Below are 19,501 nucleotides of genomic sequence, written 5' to 3' on the forward strand. Positions count from 1 at the left end.
CTCCCTCTCTCCCTCCCTCTCTCTCTCTCTCTCTTGAACCCACCCTCCTTCTTCAAAATTTCCAAATAATATCTGTTTTAACTTCACTGTTCATCTCTTCCTGAAATTCTTTTCTATGAGGGAAAGGTGAGGACCCAAAAGGCCCAGTAAGATCTAGGATTGATTTTCCTTTCCTTCAAAGAGCAAGACTCACAGCAGATTTAACCGTTGCAGATTTCCGGAAGTGGCAGAGGTGGATAGAGAAAACAGCAGACCCAAGACTGCTGAGTCTTCTCAAGACTGCCACCTTTTTCCTCCTCACTTCACATAGGTCACCCAGGGACCCCACGGCATCAGAACTATGCAATGTTCAAAGAAATACGAGCATTCTGTATTCCTAGCAATGAGGTTGGGATTAGATGGGATTAGGAGAGGCTGCAGTTTGGAGGCTATATAACTGATTTTCCTTTGATTTACCTGTGCTCGATAGGAAGAGTTTTAAAAAAAGAATGATTAGGTCAGATTAAGTTTTGTATGAATCACTTTGACTTCCTCTTTGTCTGCATTACAGATTAACTTTATTCCTCAGATTTTTTGTGTTTCAGGCAAATTTGGGGCAGGGATGTGGAGGGGAGTTGGAACTGGAACCTAAACCAGGGGTAATTGAAAACATTAAAATGCATTAAGAAGCTATTGCAATAGGTTAAATGAGAAATCTTAAAGCATTGGTATTTGTTGGGGACTGCTCAGGACCCTGAACAAAAAAGGACCCCGAAACTTTACCCTGGACAAACCAGAAAATTCCATTACCAGCTTTGCTTGACCTGAGGCACAGGTGCCCTTGTGACAAAGGAAATAGCCAAACTCAAGAGGTAAAAGTAGCCCAGGGCAGTTAACTGAGAGACCCCATAAAGCCATTAAGTAGAATACCTTCCTCTACCTTGTGCATTCCTCCTGCCAGATGCTCCTGCCAGATAGACCCTTGCCTTCCCCTCCCCACTATTTCTCAATCTACTCTTGAAGAATGTTGTAAGCCCACCTAATACACCCCGAACCTTTCCTTATTTGGTCTGAGAAGACACTTCCCTGATGAGTGACAACTTATGTACCAACCCCCTGCTAAGAAAAGTATAAAACCAGCGTGGCAGTTAATAAAGTTGCCCTTGATCGGCATGTGTCGTCTTGGGCCCCCTATTTATTATCCTCACTAGTTTTATTTCAGGTCGGAACCGCTCACAGAACCCACCCAATTAGGAGCGCTTTCCACTGCTGTCTCTCCGCGGGCCGGAGAGATCTCCAGGGGAAAGCGCAGGTATTAGGGGGGTAAAGCAAAATATCACCTGCTAATAATCATTTAGGAATAAAATTGATAGATCTGAGCAGGTTGGAGACAGTACAGTGGTGGAAGTCAGATATTGCACACATCTGACCCAGGCTCAATCCCCAGTACCCCACATGGTCCCTAATCCCTACAAGGAATGATTCCTGAGTGTAGAGTCAGGAGGAAGTCTTGGACACAGACTGATAAAGCTTAAAAACCAAAAGCAAACCACCACCACAACAAAAAGATCTTGTTGGTTAACTAGATATGGTGGAGAGAAAGGAAAATGAGAGAGGAATGTATGATAGTTCCCAGGTGGTTTGCCACTTTATCAATTGAAATCCTAAATAAAATGTACAGTAGGGGAAATAGCAGTAAGGGAGAAGTCAGTGGGTTCATGTTTGAGTATAGTAAGGCTTGAATTGGGCGGGGCACCTATTTGATATAATCCTGAAATATACAAAATAACTAAAGGTTAGAGATAGATATTTTAGACTAATCAGCATAATCATAATAATTTTAGTCAGGATAATAGATTAAGACTATCCCAGAAAAGTCTTAGTTTTCTCCCATGTAGCCAGCCACTCAAATGTTACTTTGTTGACCAGTATTGAGTATTTACTTACTTTCAGGCTTGATGCATTTTATATAACCCACAAAAAATTGACCTCTGCTTATGTTTGTCCTTAAGTTTTCCAGTGTTCCATCTCTCATTCCCCAGTCCTACCTTCCAGACAGACACATTTGGCCAAAGTGATGTTTCCTCCAAATGACCATAATACTCTTTTCTTATATATCTGCCCGGCAAGCTATTCACATTCATTTGCCTAGAGACCTAATATTTAGTTTTAAGATCCAGTTCTCAGCATCTCATTACTGCCTCTTTTATAGACTTGAATGTGTCACTTCAACCATCCCTATCGTAATCTTCTAGAATCCCAATATCTTGGGTTTGAAACAGTGTGAGTTCAGAGGGTGAAATTTGAAGCTGGATCCATACAAGGAGGACAATCACAGATCAAAAACCACTCCAGATTGGTAGGTGGCACTTCTGTTTTAGTAAATTAGAGAATTTACTGCAAGTCATCTTAGGTGGCCACAAGATGAGTGACTGGTCAGAATTTTAAAGAGTTATACGGTCTTACCAGGGAGCAATCACCTGCTCAGTTAAGATGGTCTCAATAATATATAGTAAGCATATGTTACTCTCAAGCCTGCATCCTTGAAATGTTTCCCAGTAGGGACCTGTGGGCAGAACGAACATTGCCAGAAAGGGGATAAGGAGTCTGATTGACGCACTAGCTGATCATACACTTTTGATGACCTTCTTTAAAAATATACCTACATCTAATCCTATCTAATCTGGGATCAGCTGCTATCTATAGAGACTGCCAATGTACAGACGGTGGTCAGAGAAGCTGCACTGGATGATGTATGACTTACATCCTGGCTAAGTCAATATTTTGGTGCAGACGTCAAAAATACAGGCTAAGACCAGGCGGTTGTCCTGGGTTATCTCTTCTGCGTGTGAACATTTCTGATTTTTAAGCTTTCTTGTCCTCTTTTAAAAGAGTATCTGGACAAGTTTCTGGGGGAAGCTGGTTGAGGTTCAGGGGGTGGACTCAGAAAGTCTCTCACCGTCTCACTCCGCCCCCCGCCCCAGATCTGCTCAGGGTTGGGGCGGGCGCTGGGCGGAGCCTGTGGAGCATCCTCCGAGCCTCCGCCTCTGAGCATCATGGGAAAATCCTTTCTCCCTCGGACATGGCTCCCACCTGCCCGGCGGCAGCAGCCGGTTCCGGCACCGCGGTCCGCGGGTCTGGGTGGAAGGGCAGCTCGAGCTTCAGTTGTGGGGAGGAAGGAGGTGGAGAGGGTGGCGGCGGCAGCGGCGGCGGGGGCTGCGTCGCCCCTGGGCCCGGGTGGTAAAGCGGCGGGAGTCCCGGGACCCGGCAGCCGCGGGTGGCGGCCGAGCGGCGCGGCGCTGCCTGACCCCGGCTGCAGCAGGCATGGTGTCCCAGATGCTGCAACTGCTCCGGCAGGGCGTGTGGGCCGCACTCACCGGCGGCTGGTACCACGACCCGGAGCAGAGCAAGTTCACCAACAGCTGCCACCTCTACCTGTGGCTGTTCCTGCTGCTGTTGCCCCTGGCCCTGCACTTGGTAAGTTGGGGAGCGCTGCGGAGCCACGGGGGAGAGAGTGAAGCTGGAAAGGCACCCCGAGATCTGCCTGTCCTCCTCATGGAGGGAAGGGGTCACAGTCATGCTTCGTAGGTGGAAAGGCGACGATCTGCAAGAATTTGGGACAGAGAACGCATAGGAAAAGAGCTTATGGGGAACTCGGTGACCAGAAAACAAGTCCCCAAAGGGACTTTGGGGACTTTGGGACTCATTCGGAATTGATGCCTGCTGTTTGGCTGAGTCAGACTCTGCTTGTCGCTGAGTAATGTTGACCCTATTTTGTAGGGGAACACCCCGAGGCCTCTTGGTTGGTTAGCTTGGGAGACTGGTGTTCAATATTTGTGCATGGTAGCTAAGTTGCCAGATGGTTAAATGGCTGAATGAAGTGTTAAAAGTAAAAGTACTTCAGGTTTGGTTTTGTTGGGTTTGGGGTCGCACCCGGCTGTGATCAGGGCTTCCTTCTGGCTCTGTGTTCAAGGATCAAGGCGGGATTTGGGGCACGATAGGGGATACCAGAGATCAAACCTGGGTCAACGTGCAAGGCAAGTGCCCTATCTGCTGTACTAGCATCAGTTGCTGATCTTTCCTCTCTGTTTTTACTTTGAGAAATGATGATCAATGATGTTAAGAAGTCACTATGCCAAGAAATATGTAGAAAGACATAATGAGGGCTAAATTCTAATTTCATCCTAAGCAAAGTATTAGAGTACCTAGTTGGGGTTTCACACTTTAGTAGGATTATGGTTAGAGAGTTTTGGCCAAATAATCACCTGGGTGATCATCTTAAATAAATACTCTAAATCAACACCTTAACATTATCTAAAAACTGAACAGGTAAAAGTCTTCACATCTTCTTAAACTTTTTATGCTTAGAATCTAATTTTGGTATGTGTATTGAAGGATTTTCTTCTTAAAACATAATTTGATCATGTTCTCCACAGCAACTATTTTCATCATAGTCTGATTCTTAATTTAACATGAGAAGTTGAGAGTATCCATGATTTGACTTCCATTTATTATTTATCACAATTTATCCAGAATTCTGGCTCTGAACTGTCATGCTGACTAGATTAAATTTGGGGTCCACATTTTCTTTTTTTCCCCAGAAGTACTCTGGATAAGCCCAGGGCCTCACACTTGTAAAACATGTAAAACATGTGCTCTTCTGTGTAAAGCCAATCATATTGTCACCTTCAGCCTCCTTTTAGTGCATGTTGGTCACAGAGAATAAGACAAACAAACATAAAGAGGCAAACACAAGGACTATCCGAGCTTTGATAGGAACCTGGGCATCCATAAGTGAGCACACTTATAAACATTAATCCATATATTATTGTATAATTATATAATATTTAAATCATATCATTTCTATCATAATTTATAATATCATTTAATTTATTCATATAATATAGCTCATCTTGGTTTCCAGCACATTATTATTTTAGTTGACATATACATTAAGAACAATTAGTAACTACATCAAATTCAATGGGTACATTAAAGCCAGAGACTGATATTCGCATAGTCAATCAGTGGGCACCCTTAAAAGTACAGAGTAAAGTCATAACAATTTCCTATTCTATTTTTGCCTCTGTTGCCCTCTCTATCTAGATGACCCTGAACAATTTTGTTCTATTCGTTCCTGGGTGCATTTTTGCTTGCCCTGTTATCTGTTGTATTCGTTCTTGGGTACATTTTTTCTGTTTATATTTCAAGACCTATGCTGTTTTGCCCAGTGGACTATCTCAACCTTGGGGTTAGGTTTCTGTTCGCATGACAATCTCCTGTGTTCTACCATTGAGCTGCACCCTGGCCCTGTGCCTACTTCGTACAAGCTCTGGAAGTTACTTACATGTTTTTTTTCATATTCTTATCTTTAAAATGGGAAAACTAACAGTACCAGATTGGCAACATTGTTTTGGACTTAGTGAGATAATACATGCAAAGTCAACCATCTGTTCAGCTTGACTAGTATGCAACTCAGACATCATTTAAATTTGCTTTGATAGTTTGATTGTTTGACCTAATATCTGAGTTATCTGTAGCTTAATTTTTTCATTCTTAAAATATATATGCTAATGACCTCATAAAAATAAAGAAAAATTAAAAAAAGTTTTTTATTGAATCACCATGACATAGACCATTACAAAGCTATTCATCATTGGATTTCAGTTATACAGGGTTCCAACACCCATCCCTCCATCAGTGCATGTTTCCCAGCACCAGTTTCCCCAGTTTCCCTCCCACAACCCTTCCAACTCCCCCATTCTCCCAGCCTGCCTCTATACTGGCACTTCTCTCTCTCTCTCTCTCTCTCTCTCTCTCTCTCTCTCTCTCTCTCTCTCTCCCTTTTTGGACATTGTGATCATTAACAAAATATTATGGAAAAACATTTCATATGGAGACTGATCCTTCAAGACCCTTTAATAAATGCAATCTTCCTTCTTCATTATGCCCTTGTTAATCACTTTTCTTAGCCTAAAGATCTCAATATTTTCTTTTTGACTAGACGTGCAGCATAGCAGAGTAATGAGGTGTACCAACTTGGGCCAGTCCTGGTTCTTATTGATTATGCAAGCTTTCATATGTGTCAGCTTCCTGATTTGTAAATAGGGACAATAGTATCTCCCTCAGCAGGTGACTATGAGGATTGCATACCTTAATGAAAATATAATGAAAATAGTATACAATGAAAATAGTACCTGACACACAGTGCTCATATGAACTGATCCCTTCTAGTTGCCAAAAATCTCTCCAACCTTTAAAGCTCAATGGAATAGTCTCTGATTCCAGTTATCTAGAATTAACCTTTTTTCTCCCTCGCTTTTTATACCTTTATTTACTATTAGTACTATAGAAACTTTTTGAATCAAATCTTGATTTCAGGTGTTGGAACATATGTTTTACCTTTGCTTCTACATCAGGAGTTTTTTTGGGATATGAATTTTTATTTTGTTGATTCATCATGGTTTCCTTATTATACTAGTAGAGTGAGTTTCCTGCATTTGGGTAACATCTCATAAATAACTGTAGCACTTCACTGTAGCACTGTTGTCCCTTTGTTCATCAATTTGCTCGAGTGGGCACCAGTAATGTCTCCATTGTGAGGCTTGTTGTTACTGTTTTTGGCATATCGAATACGCCATGGGTAGCTTGCCAGGCTCTGCCGTGCAGGTGGGATACTCTCGGCAGCTTGCCAGGCTCTCCAAGAGGGATGGAGGAATCGAACCTAGGTCGGCCGCGTGCAAGGCAAATGTTCTACCTGCTGTGCTATCGCTCTAGTCCTCATAAATAACACATAGCTGAAAATCAAATTACCCTATCTCTTTTTTTTTCTGTTCCAAGCAGTTTTGCATAATCTCACCCACTACATGTTTTGATTTACTGCTACTGAAAGTAATGTATATATTTCAGGTATCCTCCTCCTTGCCTTTTCTTTGTTGTAGCAGTGACTTGGGTTGCACATACTTGGGTGCAGTGCTCATCAGGCACCACACACTTTTGTTGTGGTGGTGTTATCGTACTCACACACACTTGCTGTGGTAAGCCAGAAGGCATATAAATTGTTGTGGGACCAGTAATCAGAAGTGGCAATGCCAAGGGGATAATGTTGGGCACGCAGAGTGGTACTGAGGATTCAAATTGTGGCCTCAGTGAGCTGTCTCTGTGCCCTTAACTTTCACTTCTTTTTCATACCTCAGTCACAGCCTCATTAACATTTAATGTCTAGTCTTGCAAGCTTTTTTCTTTGCATATAGGCTCATTAATATATAATTTCATATAATATTTGCTATATGCAGGGCTGAGTAGATAGATCAATGATCAGGGATCTGATCATTGCCTATGCAGGGACCTGAGTTTAATCCTTGGCACTACATGTTCCCTGATGTACCACTGGGTATACAGTGGGATCCTCTGAGCTCTGCTCTGCTTATCCAGTGGCCCCCCACTTCTCACAGTGTCAGGCCTGAACATTGATCTGTCTGACTCAATTGGCTTACCTGGAGGGTATTACTTAGACTCTCTGAGCACTGTTTGGAAGATCCCCAACCCTTCCCCAATAGTAAAAGTTTGAAAATGTTTGATGTATGCATATGATCAGTACTTAATTTCTGCCTAATTGTGTTTTATTTTACTGCTACAGGTTTTATTACTTCCCAGGAATTCATTGCCATGGGAGACCTACCTTTGTTTGTAAATAGCCCTTAGTTAAGTTCTTTAGTAACATTTAAGAGTAATTTTTCACAAAATCTCAAGAGTTTAGGAAGTTAAAACTTGTGTAAGCAAAATTTGTATGCATAAATTTTTGAAACAGAACACAACATTTTTATATATTTATGCCACTGTATAAATTTTTAAATTTTATATGAGAGCATTTTATGGTTGCTGCTTTTAAATATCCAATTTATCTTGGGCTGGAGATATCTGGAGATAAAGCAGATTACTTTGCATTTAGCCTACTCAGGTTTGATCCCCAGTGCTACATAGGGTGGCCTGAACACAGAGCTAAAAGTAAACTCTGAGCATGGATGGATGTGGTCCCCAAACAAACAAACAAGCAACATAATTATAAGCCTATTGTAATAAAGAAATTCAGGTTTAACAGCTCTGTTCTCTGGTTTCTGAAAGTGACCAATAAAAGACCTTATTTCTCCAAATTGAGTTTTGTGGGAGACTAGAAATCTCTTAATGCTTAAATATCTTCTGCCCTTCATTACTACATATAATTCTAAGTGTTGTTTCCAGTCTTTTTCTATTTACCAGAGCTTGGTACAAATAAAATAGCTGGCTGCTCACTCACAAGGGCTTATTTGTAGTTTTGTCATTTAAGGGACCACTGACCTTTTTTTTGTTTTCCACAATTTGAACTATGCTTAGTGAAGACCATTACACTGGGGAGAATCTACCTTTTAATTTATGGGAATTTTGACTATGTCAATAGAAATTTTATTACTAATTATTGAGGCTAACTTACTTCTTAGTCCTGATGTTTACTCAGATTTGTTTGCTTATAGAGAAAATAACAGTACTTACAAACTATTATTTATGAGAAATGCTCAAAAGTACAGTACTAAGAATATTAAATCAATTTAGATAATTTATGAAGACTTTTACATTGATTTATTATCACCCTCATTTTCATTTTCTTTTAAACTGAAGATTCATTTGTTTTCAGTTATTTAAACTTTTTTTTGTGAAGCAAGAAAGTTTTTTTTGTTTGTTTTTTTGCCTTTTGGGTCACACCCGGCGATGCAGAGGTCACTCCTGGCTCTGCACTCAGGAATTATCCCTGGCAGTGTTCAGGGAACCATATGGGATGCTGGGAATCAAACCCAGGTTGGCCTCGTGCAAGGCAAACGCCCTATCTGCTGTGCTATTGCTCCAGTCCCGAAGCAAGAAAGTTTTATTAAAACTTATTTAGAAAGATACGAGGAGACAGTTGGAGAGGTACATGTCTGAGAGAGAACACAGGCTTCCCCAGAGCGGTAAACATTGAGACAAGTGAGATACGTGCTCAAGGAAGATAATGGGCTTGAAGAGCAAGCCTAAACTTTAATTTATTTAATTTATTATGTCTTCCTCCCTCCCTTCCTTCCTTCCTTCCTTCCTTCCTTCCTTCCTTCCTTCCTTCCTTCCTTCCTTCCTTCCTTCCTTCCTTCCTTCCTTCCTTCCTTCCTTCCCTTCCTCCCTCCCTCTCTCCTTCTTTCTTTCTTTTTCTTTCTTCCTTCCTTCCCTTCCTCCCTCCCTCCCTCCCTCTCTCCTTCTTTCTTTCTTTTTCTTTCTTTCTTCCTTCCCTTCCTCCCTCCCTCCCTCCCTCTCTCCTTCTTTCTTTCTTTTTCTTTCTTTCTTTCTTTCTTTCTTTCTTTCTTTCTTTCTTTCTTTCTTTCTTTCTTTCTTTCTTTCTTTCTTTCTTTCTTTCTTTCTTTCTTTCTTTCTTTCTTTCTTTCTTTCTTTCTTTCTTTCTTTGAAGCAAGAAAGTTTTTTTTTTTTTTTGCCTTTTGGGTCACACCCGGCAATGCACAGAGGTCACTCCTGGCTCTGCACTCAGGAATTATCCCTGGCAGTGTTCAGGGAACACTTTCTTTCTTTCTTTCTTTCCTTCTTTCTTTCTTTCTTTCTTTCTTTCTTTCTTTCTTTCTTTCTTTCTTTCTTTCTTTCTTTCTTTCTTTCTTTCTTTCTTTCTTTCTTTCTTCTCCTTCCTTCCTTCCTTCCTTTCTTTCTTTCTTTCTTTCTTTCTTTTCTTCCTTTCTTTCTTCTTCATTTTTTCTTTTTTTTTCTTTCTTTAGAACAAGAACATCATGCACCTGATTTTGACCCCTATATAAGCTCTGACCACACATGCCAGTAACAGAAAACTTTCCCATTCTAATCTCTTAATAATGATGTGACCTTGAGAAAGGTTCTTTACTTCTGTAGGCCTTAGCGTTAGAATCTATAAAATGGGGATAACAAGTTTAATGGTATAGGTTTAGCAATTAAGATCCAGAGTTTCCTTGCTCATAGCACTATAATTGAGCATCAGGCATACAATGCACCTACACCAATCTCACCACTACTATCAGTTTCCATCCATCAGTATCATGGAAGTCAGTGAATTCAGATTCAGTCAGCTCCCATCCTTCACATGTTAATACAGATTTTCTTGAGTGACAGTTGCCAACTTTCTCAGCAATTCCTTCTGTTTATTCTGTTTCTGCCATTTGCACACATCATGTTTGTAGGCAGGTTTTTTTTTTTTTTTTTTTTTTGTGGCAAAAGAACCAGCACCTACTCTGGCCGGGGATGTCTAAAGCAAATTGGTTTGGCACCTTCAAGCTTCAGCTAGCAGGGATGGTTGCAGAGACAGACACATAAGAGACAAACAAACATCGAGGACTGTCTGAGTTTATTTAACTCACTGAAACAGCTCTGAGTGAGCTCACAGAGTGGCTGTTAGTTCAATACAACATCCTTCCCTGACCTTGGCTTCCAACACACTGAGCCATTGTTTAAGTTGATAGCGACATTAAGGACGGTTAGTAAGCACAGCATAGCTCAATTGGTACATGAAGGCTGGGATATTTCACAATAGCTTAGGCAAACAGCAGACCCCTCAAAGTTTTGAGTGGTAACAATTTCCTATTCTATTCTTGCCTGTGTTACCCTCTACACTTAAAAGAACCCTAAACGGTTTTATACTATTCTCTCTTGGATGCATTTTTGCTAGCCCTATAATCAATTATAGTCTTTCCTGAGCTCATTTTTGCTTGCCCAGTCAGATTCAAAAAGACCCAAACTGTTTGCCCAGGAGATTATTCCAACCTTGGGGTTTTTTGTTAGGGGAATGATATCCCACTTTGGAATGTTAACCTTTCGATCTCCTCCCAAAATAGCTCTCCTGCCTTCTTTTTCTGTTCTACTATTGCAAGTTCATGACTAATTTTCCAGTGGTTAAATTTATGTCTCTCACCCCACCTCCACTTCTCTTAGGGCTTGTTTTTTTACGCTTTCTCCCAATTAGTGACTATATTTGGATGCTGTTGTTGACAATTTCTTTCAATTATGATAACAAATGCTTTAACATCCTTGGTTTTATTTCTCTTATGTACAAATAGATGTACCAGATTATGATTTAGGATTTTTAACTGATTCTCATACGACTGCTTTAAAATACCTCCTAACCTTATTTTCATTTTATTCACTCTAAATCTCTTTCCTACATACTATGGGGGAAAAAAAAGATTAGTTTTTAGGGCTATTCAGAATACTTCTTACCTCCACACCCCCGGATGAAATTTTCTCTCTAAGCATTTTCAATTATATTATTATGATTCGTTTATATCATTTGTCATCCCGTTGATCTTTGATTTGCTTGAGTAGGCACCAGTAACGTCTCCATTCGTCCCTTTCGAGTGCTAGTGTAGCCCAATGGTATCTGCTCACTCCAGGAACAGGAAGAACCTCAAACCGTTCATTCAAGGTTTTGAGAAAGAAGTCTGACCATCTCATTGGTGGGCGGCCACGCGGTCTTTTGACGTCCTGTGGAATCCAGTCGGTAACAGCTCTAGTCCAGCGGCCATGTCTGAATCGCATTACATATCCGGCCCATCTGATTTTTGACGTCTTGGCAAACGAGACTGTGTTCCTGATTCTTGACCATGACGGAGGTCGGAACTCCAGATTCCTTCTCTCACTTGAGTTTTATATGTTACTGGTCTTGACAATAATTATAGCTAACATTCACTGAACATGTTTTGAGGTGGGGGATTGTTGTAAGTTTTGAATCAACTAAGTTATCTTCCCATTAAATCCTTCCAATAACTCAGAATGTCTCTGCCATAGTTTCCAGCTTATAGCTGATGAAACTCACATATAAAGATTGGAACAGAGTGAAAGAACTGGACATATTTATCGAATACCACTTATGTCCACAGCAAACTGAGTTCCAGGTATCCTGTTGGATATAGGGAATACAATAGGCTAAAGAGAGAATAGTTTCTCCTCTCAGGAAGTTGACAGGTAAGGAGGGGAAAAGCACAATGGTCAGTGCTGTCATAGAGGAAGTGTGACATATTGTATAGTAAAGACAGGGAGCCCCATCATGGCTTTGACATATAAGGTTTCCCTGTGGAAATAGTTTCCACTCTGATGCCTAATGACTGACTATAAGATAGCCAAGCAAAAATTGCAAAAAGGGGCTTTGATTTAGTTTTCAATTCATTGAAATGCAATTTGAAACAATTTTTTTTGCCAAATTTGAAATAATATATTACTTTTTAACCTTTCAATCTTTTTCACTTCTTTTTCTTTTTCGGTTTTGGAGCCACACCCAGTGGTGCCAAGGGACTGTTTCTGGCTCTCTGCTCAGGGTGTGCCTTGGTGGTGTGCAGGGAACCATATGTGATGCTGGAGATTTGAACCTGGAACAGCAGAATGGAAGAAAAGCATCTTAACTTCTGTACTATCTCTCTGGCCCTTCTTCCAATCTATTTTTGAAAACAGTTTACAGAAAAGTTTCAATAGTTACCCAGTAGATAATGTATACTAGTGTTTTCCCAAGTACTAGACCTCTGAGACTGCTGGGAAGTTTCCAGTCGGGCAGTAGTAACCTGGGGTGTAATTGGGGAGTACTTTATGTTAGTTTGCTTAAAGAAGGAAGATTGCCAGGGGAGCACTGAATAATTTTCTTTCCTGAAAAGGAGTACTAGGCAAAATAAGTTTGGGAATCTGTGTTGTATGTTATTTTTTGTTGATATTTATTAAATCACTGTGATTTACAAAGTTATTTGTAATACAGTTTTTTTCAGGCATACAATGTCCCAACACCAATCCCACCACCAGTGTGACCTTCTCTACACCAATGTTTCCCTTCCCACCCCAGCAGGCAAAACCCATATTTATTCCACATTACTTGCTTTAAGAAAACTTAGAAGAGGGCTGGAGCGATAGCACAGCAGGTAGGGCGATTGCCTTGCACATGGCCGACCCGGGTTCGATCCCCAGCATCCCATATGGTCCCCTGAGCACCCCCAGGAGTAACCCCTGTGCATCACCGGGTGAGACCCAAAAAGCAAAAAAAAAAAAAAAAGAAAACTTAGAAGAATGGCAAATGCAATTATCAAAAAATAAATCAGTAAGTCAATTTGCGATACTTGATTTAATATGATATTACACTATGAAAATAAATTAACATCATTGAATCCAATATAAACTAATGCCTGCTCTCACTTATATAGAGCAGGCATTATTTTCAATTCTGATATCTAAAATATATCGCATTAGCTTTTATTTTATACTTGTGTCTAATTATGGTAATAATCCTGTATTGTCACTAATAAAACTATTTTTTAAAATTTGTTGCTGATATATTTTAGAGTTTAAATGTAATAGATACAGCCTATGGCTATAAAATTTAGAGTTAAGAGAATCAAGAAAATTTAAAGGGGAAAAATCTGAATATCCTAAAATTGTACAAAGTGTTTTATTGTATGAAAGTGAATATTGAAAGACTAATAGGGCAGCATATTCAATATAAAAGAGGTATTCATTTTTAGAAAAATGTAAAATTCCTTAGTGAATTAGTAATAAACATGCCCTTCTTAATCTAAGACAGGGCAAGCATAAACATCACAACTGAGTGCCCTACACAATGTCACATACGGAGAATTCTGCCCTGTTCTTTAAAAAAGCTCCTTTAATGCTTCTTGTAAAACCAATTTCAGGGCTATGAATCCCCTGAGCTGTTGCCTCTCCCTGAAACTTTGTATGAAATCTTCAAATATGAATGATAATCTCATTGGTGAGGTGTTCATCTCATTTGATAGATCTGCTGTGACTCTTATAGGATCTCCTTTATGTAAGTTGCTTTATTGATCTTGCTGCTTTGAATATTCTTTCTTTATATTGATAAGTTTTCATTTTGAGTATAATGTGTCTGGGAGTTTTTCTAGTTAGGTCTATTTTAGCTAGAACCCTTTGGGCCTCTTGCATCTTGGTGCCTGCAATCCTCAAATCTGGGAAATTCCTGTCTATGATAGGAACCCAGCCACAGCCATGCTCAAGGCCCCTCTGCACAGTTCAGACGAGCTTCACACATGAAGGAACCAGCAGAGGAACCCAGGTGTGCGGGACCCAGGGCTGAGATCTCCAAGCCTGCTCAGATTGGGACTGGGCCTCTTTTGCCCAGATCCCTCATTTTCCAGTAGCTAGGCAGTCATACCCAGAAACTCTCCCTGGTGCCATGTAATCCCATCAAAGGTCAATATCCATGTAATCCCATCAAAGGTCAATATCCAGAGACTATAAAACCAAGCTCCTGGAAGCATCTTATAGCCTAATTCTCCCTCTTGGAGAACCTGGCATACTACCGAGAGTTTCCTGCCTTCATGAGAGAGCCTGGCAGCTTCCCGTGGTGTATTTATATGCCCAAGCCAGTAACAATGATGGGTCTCATTCCCCTGACCCTGAAAGGGCCTCCAATGTGGCACCATTGGGAAAGACGAGTAAAGAGAGGCTTCTAAAATCTCAGGGCAAGGACGAATGGAGACTTACTGAGATTGCTTGAGAAAATCGACAATCAACAGGATGATGATGATGATGATTATATTTTAAAATACTGTTACTCCATCCAATTTGATTTCTTGTTCTTTAGTACCTTTGATGATATTATAAGATTCCTCTTGAACTCATCCTGGTCTCTGGTATGTTACTCATTTCTTTTCAGACTCTTTTTCACCTTCTCTTGTTTTCTAGAAATTTCTTTTACCTTATCTTGGAGGTTCTTGATCTTTTGCTCAGCTGCTGTTAATGTGTTGTTCAATATTGCTATTGACTTGATTGTTTTATTTTATTTTATTACTGAATTACCATAAGATACAGAGTTACAAATCTAATCAATGTTGGGTTTTAGTCATACAGTATTCTAACACCCAACCCCTCCACCAGTGTACATTTCCCACCACCAATATTCTAGTTTCTCTCCCCCCAACCTATCTTGATGGCAGGCACTTTCCTTCTCTCTCTCTCTCTCTCTCTCTCTCTCTCTCTCTCTCTCTCTCTGTCTCTCTCTCTCTCTTTCCTTTAGGGAATAATGGTTTGTAATTACAGATACTGAGAGGTTAACATATTGTTCATTTATCTATTTTCAGCATGCAGTTCTTATCCAGAGTAATCATTTCCAACGGTTTTGTCATAGTTATTCCTTCTCTATCCCAACTGCCTTCTCCCCCAGCACTTAAGGCAGGTTTCCAACCATGGACCAATCTTCCTGGCCCTTGTTTTTATTGTCCTAAAGTATTAGTCTCATATTATGTTATTTATATCCCACAAATGAGTCTAATCATTCTATTTCTTTTTTTAATGTAGAAGTACTGCTATTTATTTAACCATTGATTAAGCTAATTGAATTAGGCATGAACCCCACATTACTTGAAAAAAAATTTTATTTGAATACCCTGAGATAGGCCATTACAAAGCTCTTCATAATTGGATTTTCAGTCATACAATGATACAGTGCCCACCCTCCACAAGTGTACATTTCCTACCACTGATGTTCCTTGTTTCCCTCCCACCATCTCCCAACACCCCATCCCCATCCCCAGCCTCCCTCTATGGGAGGAATTTTCCTTCTTGCTCTCTCTCTCCTTTTCCTTCTGTGCATTATGGTTTGCAATACAGGTGCTAAGAGGTCATGCCATTTGTTCAGGGCATTCAGTATTTTTATTGCGACAGTAAGGCTGGTAGCTTTTTAATTGGATGCCAGCTGTGGGGTGTGAATGCGACTGCTGAGGCTTCTGGAAATACAAGGAGTGGAGGGAGGTAGCCTATCCTAGCCCCGAGAAAGCCTAGAGATTTCATTCACAAAACCCACATACCTGAATTTTCAGCAGATTATGTCTCTGTGAGGTCTGTCCGAGAAGGTGGAGTCAGGCCGAGGCTATGATGGTGATTTTTTTAAAAAAATATTTTTCATAAAGTTCTTCATAATAGTTGATTACATTCAATATTTCATCACCAGTCCCATCACCATTACACCACCATTTTCTTTAGAGAAAGTGGAGAGGTGGATGAGACCATTGGGAAAAGGTGTGGAGGGATTAAATGAGCAATTAAAGATAAGGAAATGAATTTGAAAATCAGCAATATAGAGAGTATAGTTACTGACAAAGGACTGCATGAGAAAACTTATGTGATATGTTTAGAAACAGAAAAGAGGGCTAAGCAGTAACATCTAAGGAGCTCTATTTTTAGAAGTAGGGCAAAGAGGAGGTGTTAGTGAAGCAAAGGAAAAGCCAGGAGAGCATGATGTCTTAGAGGCAAAAGAGGCAAGCATTTCAAGAGAGGAACAACTGCTCTGAGTACCACTGAAAACAGAGAAATTTGTTTTTAGAGAGATTTTAAGAAAATTTTCTGTGAAGTGCTGGTAACAGTCACATTACTGTGGATTTAAGAGGTAATGGGAGGTGAAGAAATAATGACATCTGGCAAAGATGGTTCTTTCACGCAGGGAATAGAGAAATAACACACCATCTGGAGAGATATTTAGAGTCAAGGAAGGCTTATCCTAGCCCAAGTTTGCAGGAATATTGAGGATGGGAAAAGTAATTCCCACTTGGTACCTAAGGTGGTGCCTCATATCACAAAGAAAACAGTATATCCACTAATATATCAAATTACTCTTTACAATGAAATGTAACTTGATAAGCAAAGAGACACAGTTTTAGTAGGACATATTTCATTATGTGATCACTTCAATATACTCGTTGCAATGATGTGACCTGTATTCAGATCATTCAAAATTCGCTTGGAAACCAAAATTCTACTTCTTGGTATTGGTATTAAATTTCAAATTATTCTTTCTTCCACAGTAAACTTTGTTTTAATTTATGTGCCAATTACATATTCCATTGCTATATTTATATGATAGTTAGAAACTTTTTCCTGATTAAAAGAAACTGGGCTCTAGAACCCAATCACCACTGTGTTCACGGCTGCTCTCCACAGGCTCAGGACAAGCCCCTCACACATGAGAATGAAGCTGCTAAAAACCTCAGGTATGCTGCTTTTGTAACTGAATTCTTCAGGCTCTCACAAAGTCATCCATTAGGAATGGATGACTTCCCCCATTTCCCTGTCTTCTCTGTAGTCTGGCGGCCACACCCACAAACCACCTCCAAAAGTCATATAAACTCATTAATGGACTTGATCCTAGACTCACATATAAATCTCACAAGAGAGCCACAGGCTACAGAGATGCTTCAGGACCCCAAAGTCATCTTCGGTTGTATCACCCTATTTAAAATTTCAGAATATCTGGTGTGTGCTGCCGCATTTGCAGCCATGTGAGATTTTATACTGTACTCCACAGATGTACCAAGAGTAGCACACCACATTTGTTGGGCTTAAGGTAGAAGGCAGAGTCTCTTACCTCCGCGCCTGGCTGTCTTCACCGGGGCTCCCTTGGAGAGGGTGGGTTGAGTTTCCCTCCCCGCCCCGAGCAGAGCCCTGGCAGCTGAAGACCTCTGGAACCCAGCCACAGCCATGCTCAAGGCCCCCCTGCACACTTTCAGACGTGCCTCACGCATGAAGGAACCGGCAGAGGAACCCAGGTGTGTGGGACCCAGGACTGAGGTCTCCAAGCCTACTTGGATTGGGACTGAGCCTCTTCCACCCAGATCTCCCATTTTCCAGTAGCTAGGAGGTCACACCCAGAAACTGCCCCCAGCGCTGTGTAATCCCATCAACAGCTAACATCTAGAGACTTTGAAACCAAGCCTCTCAAAGCGGGCCGCTTAACATCTTATAGCCTGGTTTTCCATCTCGAATAACCTGGCAAGCTACCTAGAGTTTCCTGCCCGCATGGGAGAGCTTGGCAAGCTCCCCGTGGGGTATTCATATGCCAAAACCAGTAAAAATGATGGGTCTCATTTCCCTGACCCCGAAAGAGCCTCCAGTGTGGCACTGCTGGGAAGGACGAGTAAAGAAAAACTTCTAAAATCTCAGAGCTAGGACGAATGGACACGTTACTGAGATCGCTCAAGAAAATCGACGATCAACAGGATGATGATTCTGATGATTCTAAGGTAGAAGGCTAAAAAAAACTAAAGCACGCTGACGGGCGTGTGCACTCGCAGGCTCTTCGGGCGGCTCTGTCTCACCGCCCGCGTTCGGTGCTCTGGAACCGCTGTGTATGGGCTGGATTGGGACAGCCATTGGCCAAGGACAGGCGAAGGAAGAACGAGGACCAAGCTGGTTGCTGATTAGTTACCATTTATTCAATCTTCCATCTTTCTCATCTCCCGCACTCCCAGCTCCGGCCTCTCTCTGCATCAACTCCAACCTCTCTTCTCTCGTCTCTTCTCCTACTTGTCTCTCCCACCTTGCCCTCTAGGCTACACCCAGCCAGGTAGCAAGATCAACATAAGAAAGCCCTTCCTGAGGGCAGGGCATTCCAAAGCCCTTCCTCACTCTTAAGGTTTTTTTCCTTTCCTTAGTCCAAACACTTATTAACATCTTAATACTAATTATTTTTGTATGGACATAGCTCTCCTGGGAACATCTTGCCACAGACTCAGACCCCAGCACTCAGGCCAGATTAATCATTCCTCACCCTAGCAGGGTCCAAATCTAGTTATCACTGTTCGGATCATGACAACATGTGCCATGATCAAGCTCTTAACTTATAGTTAAGCATTAGGCACTTTGGCCAGGCCCATCTCGATGCCAGGGTAGCACACAACTCACTGCTTGCCCTGGGTCCGTCTCATCCCTCGTCGGGACCCTGCTTTGGGGGTGCTAGGAAGTAAGAGCAGCTGAGGCTTAGGTGGAGAGAACAGATGCCCTGGAGAAAAATATCATGTTGAGTCAAATGACTCCCAGGTTATAAAAGCATAGCATCTGCTAAGTCTTCCTGTGTCCATACAAAAAGGACATTGCTCTGAATAAACTATGCAAAGGACTCAAGGAGAAGAGAAAAACAGTATTTACAAGTCAACAGAACACTAAGAAAGAAGCTACAAATAAACAAAGAGGAATAGGAGCACTGTAACAAGAGTAACCCAATAAACCTAAACTACCTGAAGCTATGTTATCCTACAGAAGGCAACCGATCTTGATGCAAAAATAAATAAATAAATCACAATCACGATCACAAAATCCCATTAATCATTGATTTCTCAAGCGGGCTCGGTAACCTCTCCATTCCTTCTTTCCCTGAGATCTTAGAAGTCTCTCTCAACTCGGCCCTCCCAACGATGTTGCACTGGAGACTCTTTAAGGGTCAGGGGAATGAGATCCAGCTTGTTACTGGCTTTAGCATATGAATACAGCATGGGAAGCTTGCAAGGCTGTCCCATGTGGGCAGGAAACTCTCAGAAGCTTGCCAGTTTCTCCCAGAGAGAGAAGTAGGCTATAAGATATCACGCGACCGTGAAGCGGCTGCATGCTTCTGGGAGCTTGCTTTTAAGGCTCTGGATGTTGGCCATTGATGGGATTACACACACCTGGGTTCCTCTGCTGGTACCTTCATGCGTGAGGCTTGTTCAAATGT

General features: G+C 41.2%; 1 protein-coding gene across 4 annotated transcripts in view; it reads left to right on the forward strand.

The window, feature by feature from the left end:
• The first annotated feature begins 3,055 nt into the window (after window positions 1-3,055).
• PCNX2 (pecanex 2) overlaps window positions 3,056-19,501 on the forward strand; it is a 352,025-nt gene continuing 335,579 nt past the window's right edge. For all 4 annotated transcript variants that reach the window (XM_055147380.1, XM_055147381.1, XM_055147382.1 and 1 more), the window contains exon 1: window positions 3,056-3,456. In XM_055147380.1, the coding sequence (XP_055003355.1) occupies window positions 3,304-3,456 (153 nt within the window). In that variant the 5' untranslated portion in view covers window positions 3,056-3,303. The remainder of the gene's footprint in view (window positions 3,457-19,501) is intronic.

Source organism: Sorex araneus, chromosome 9 (genome assembly GCF_027595985.1).
Source record: "Sorex araneus isolate mSorAra2 chromosome 9, mSorAra2.pri, whole genome shotgun sequence".
Taxonomy (NCBI): domain Eukaryota; kingdom Metazoa; phylum Chordata; class Mammalia; order Eulipotyphla; family Soricidae; genus Sorex; species Sorex araneus.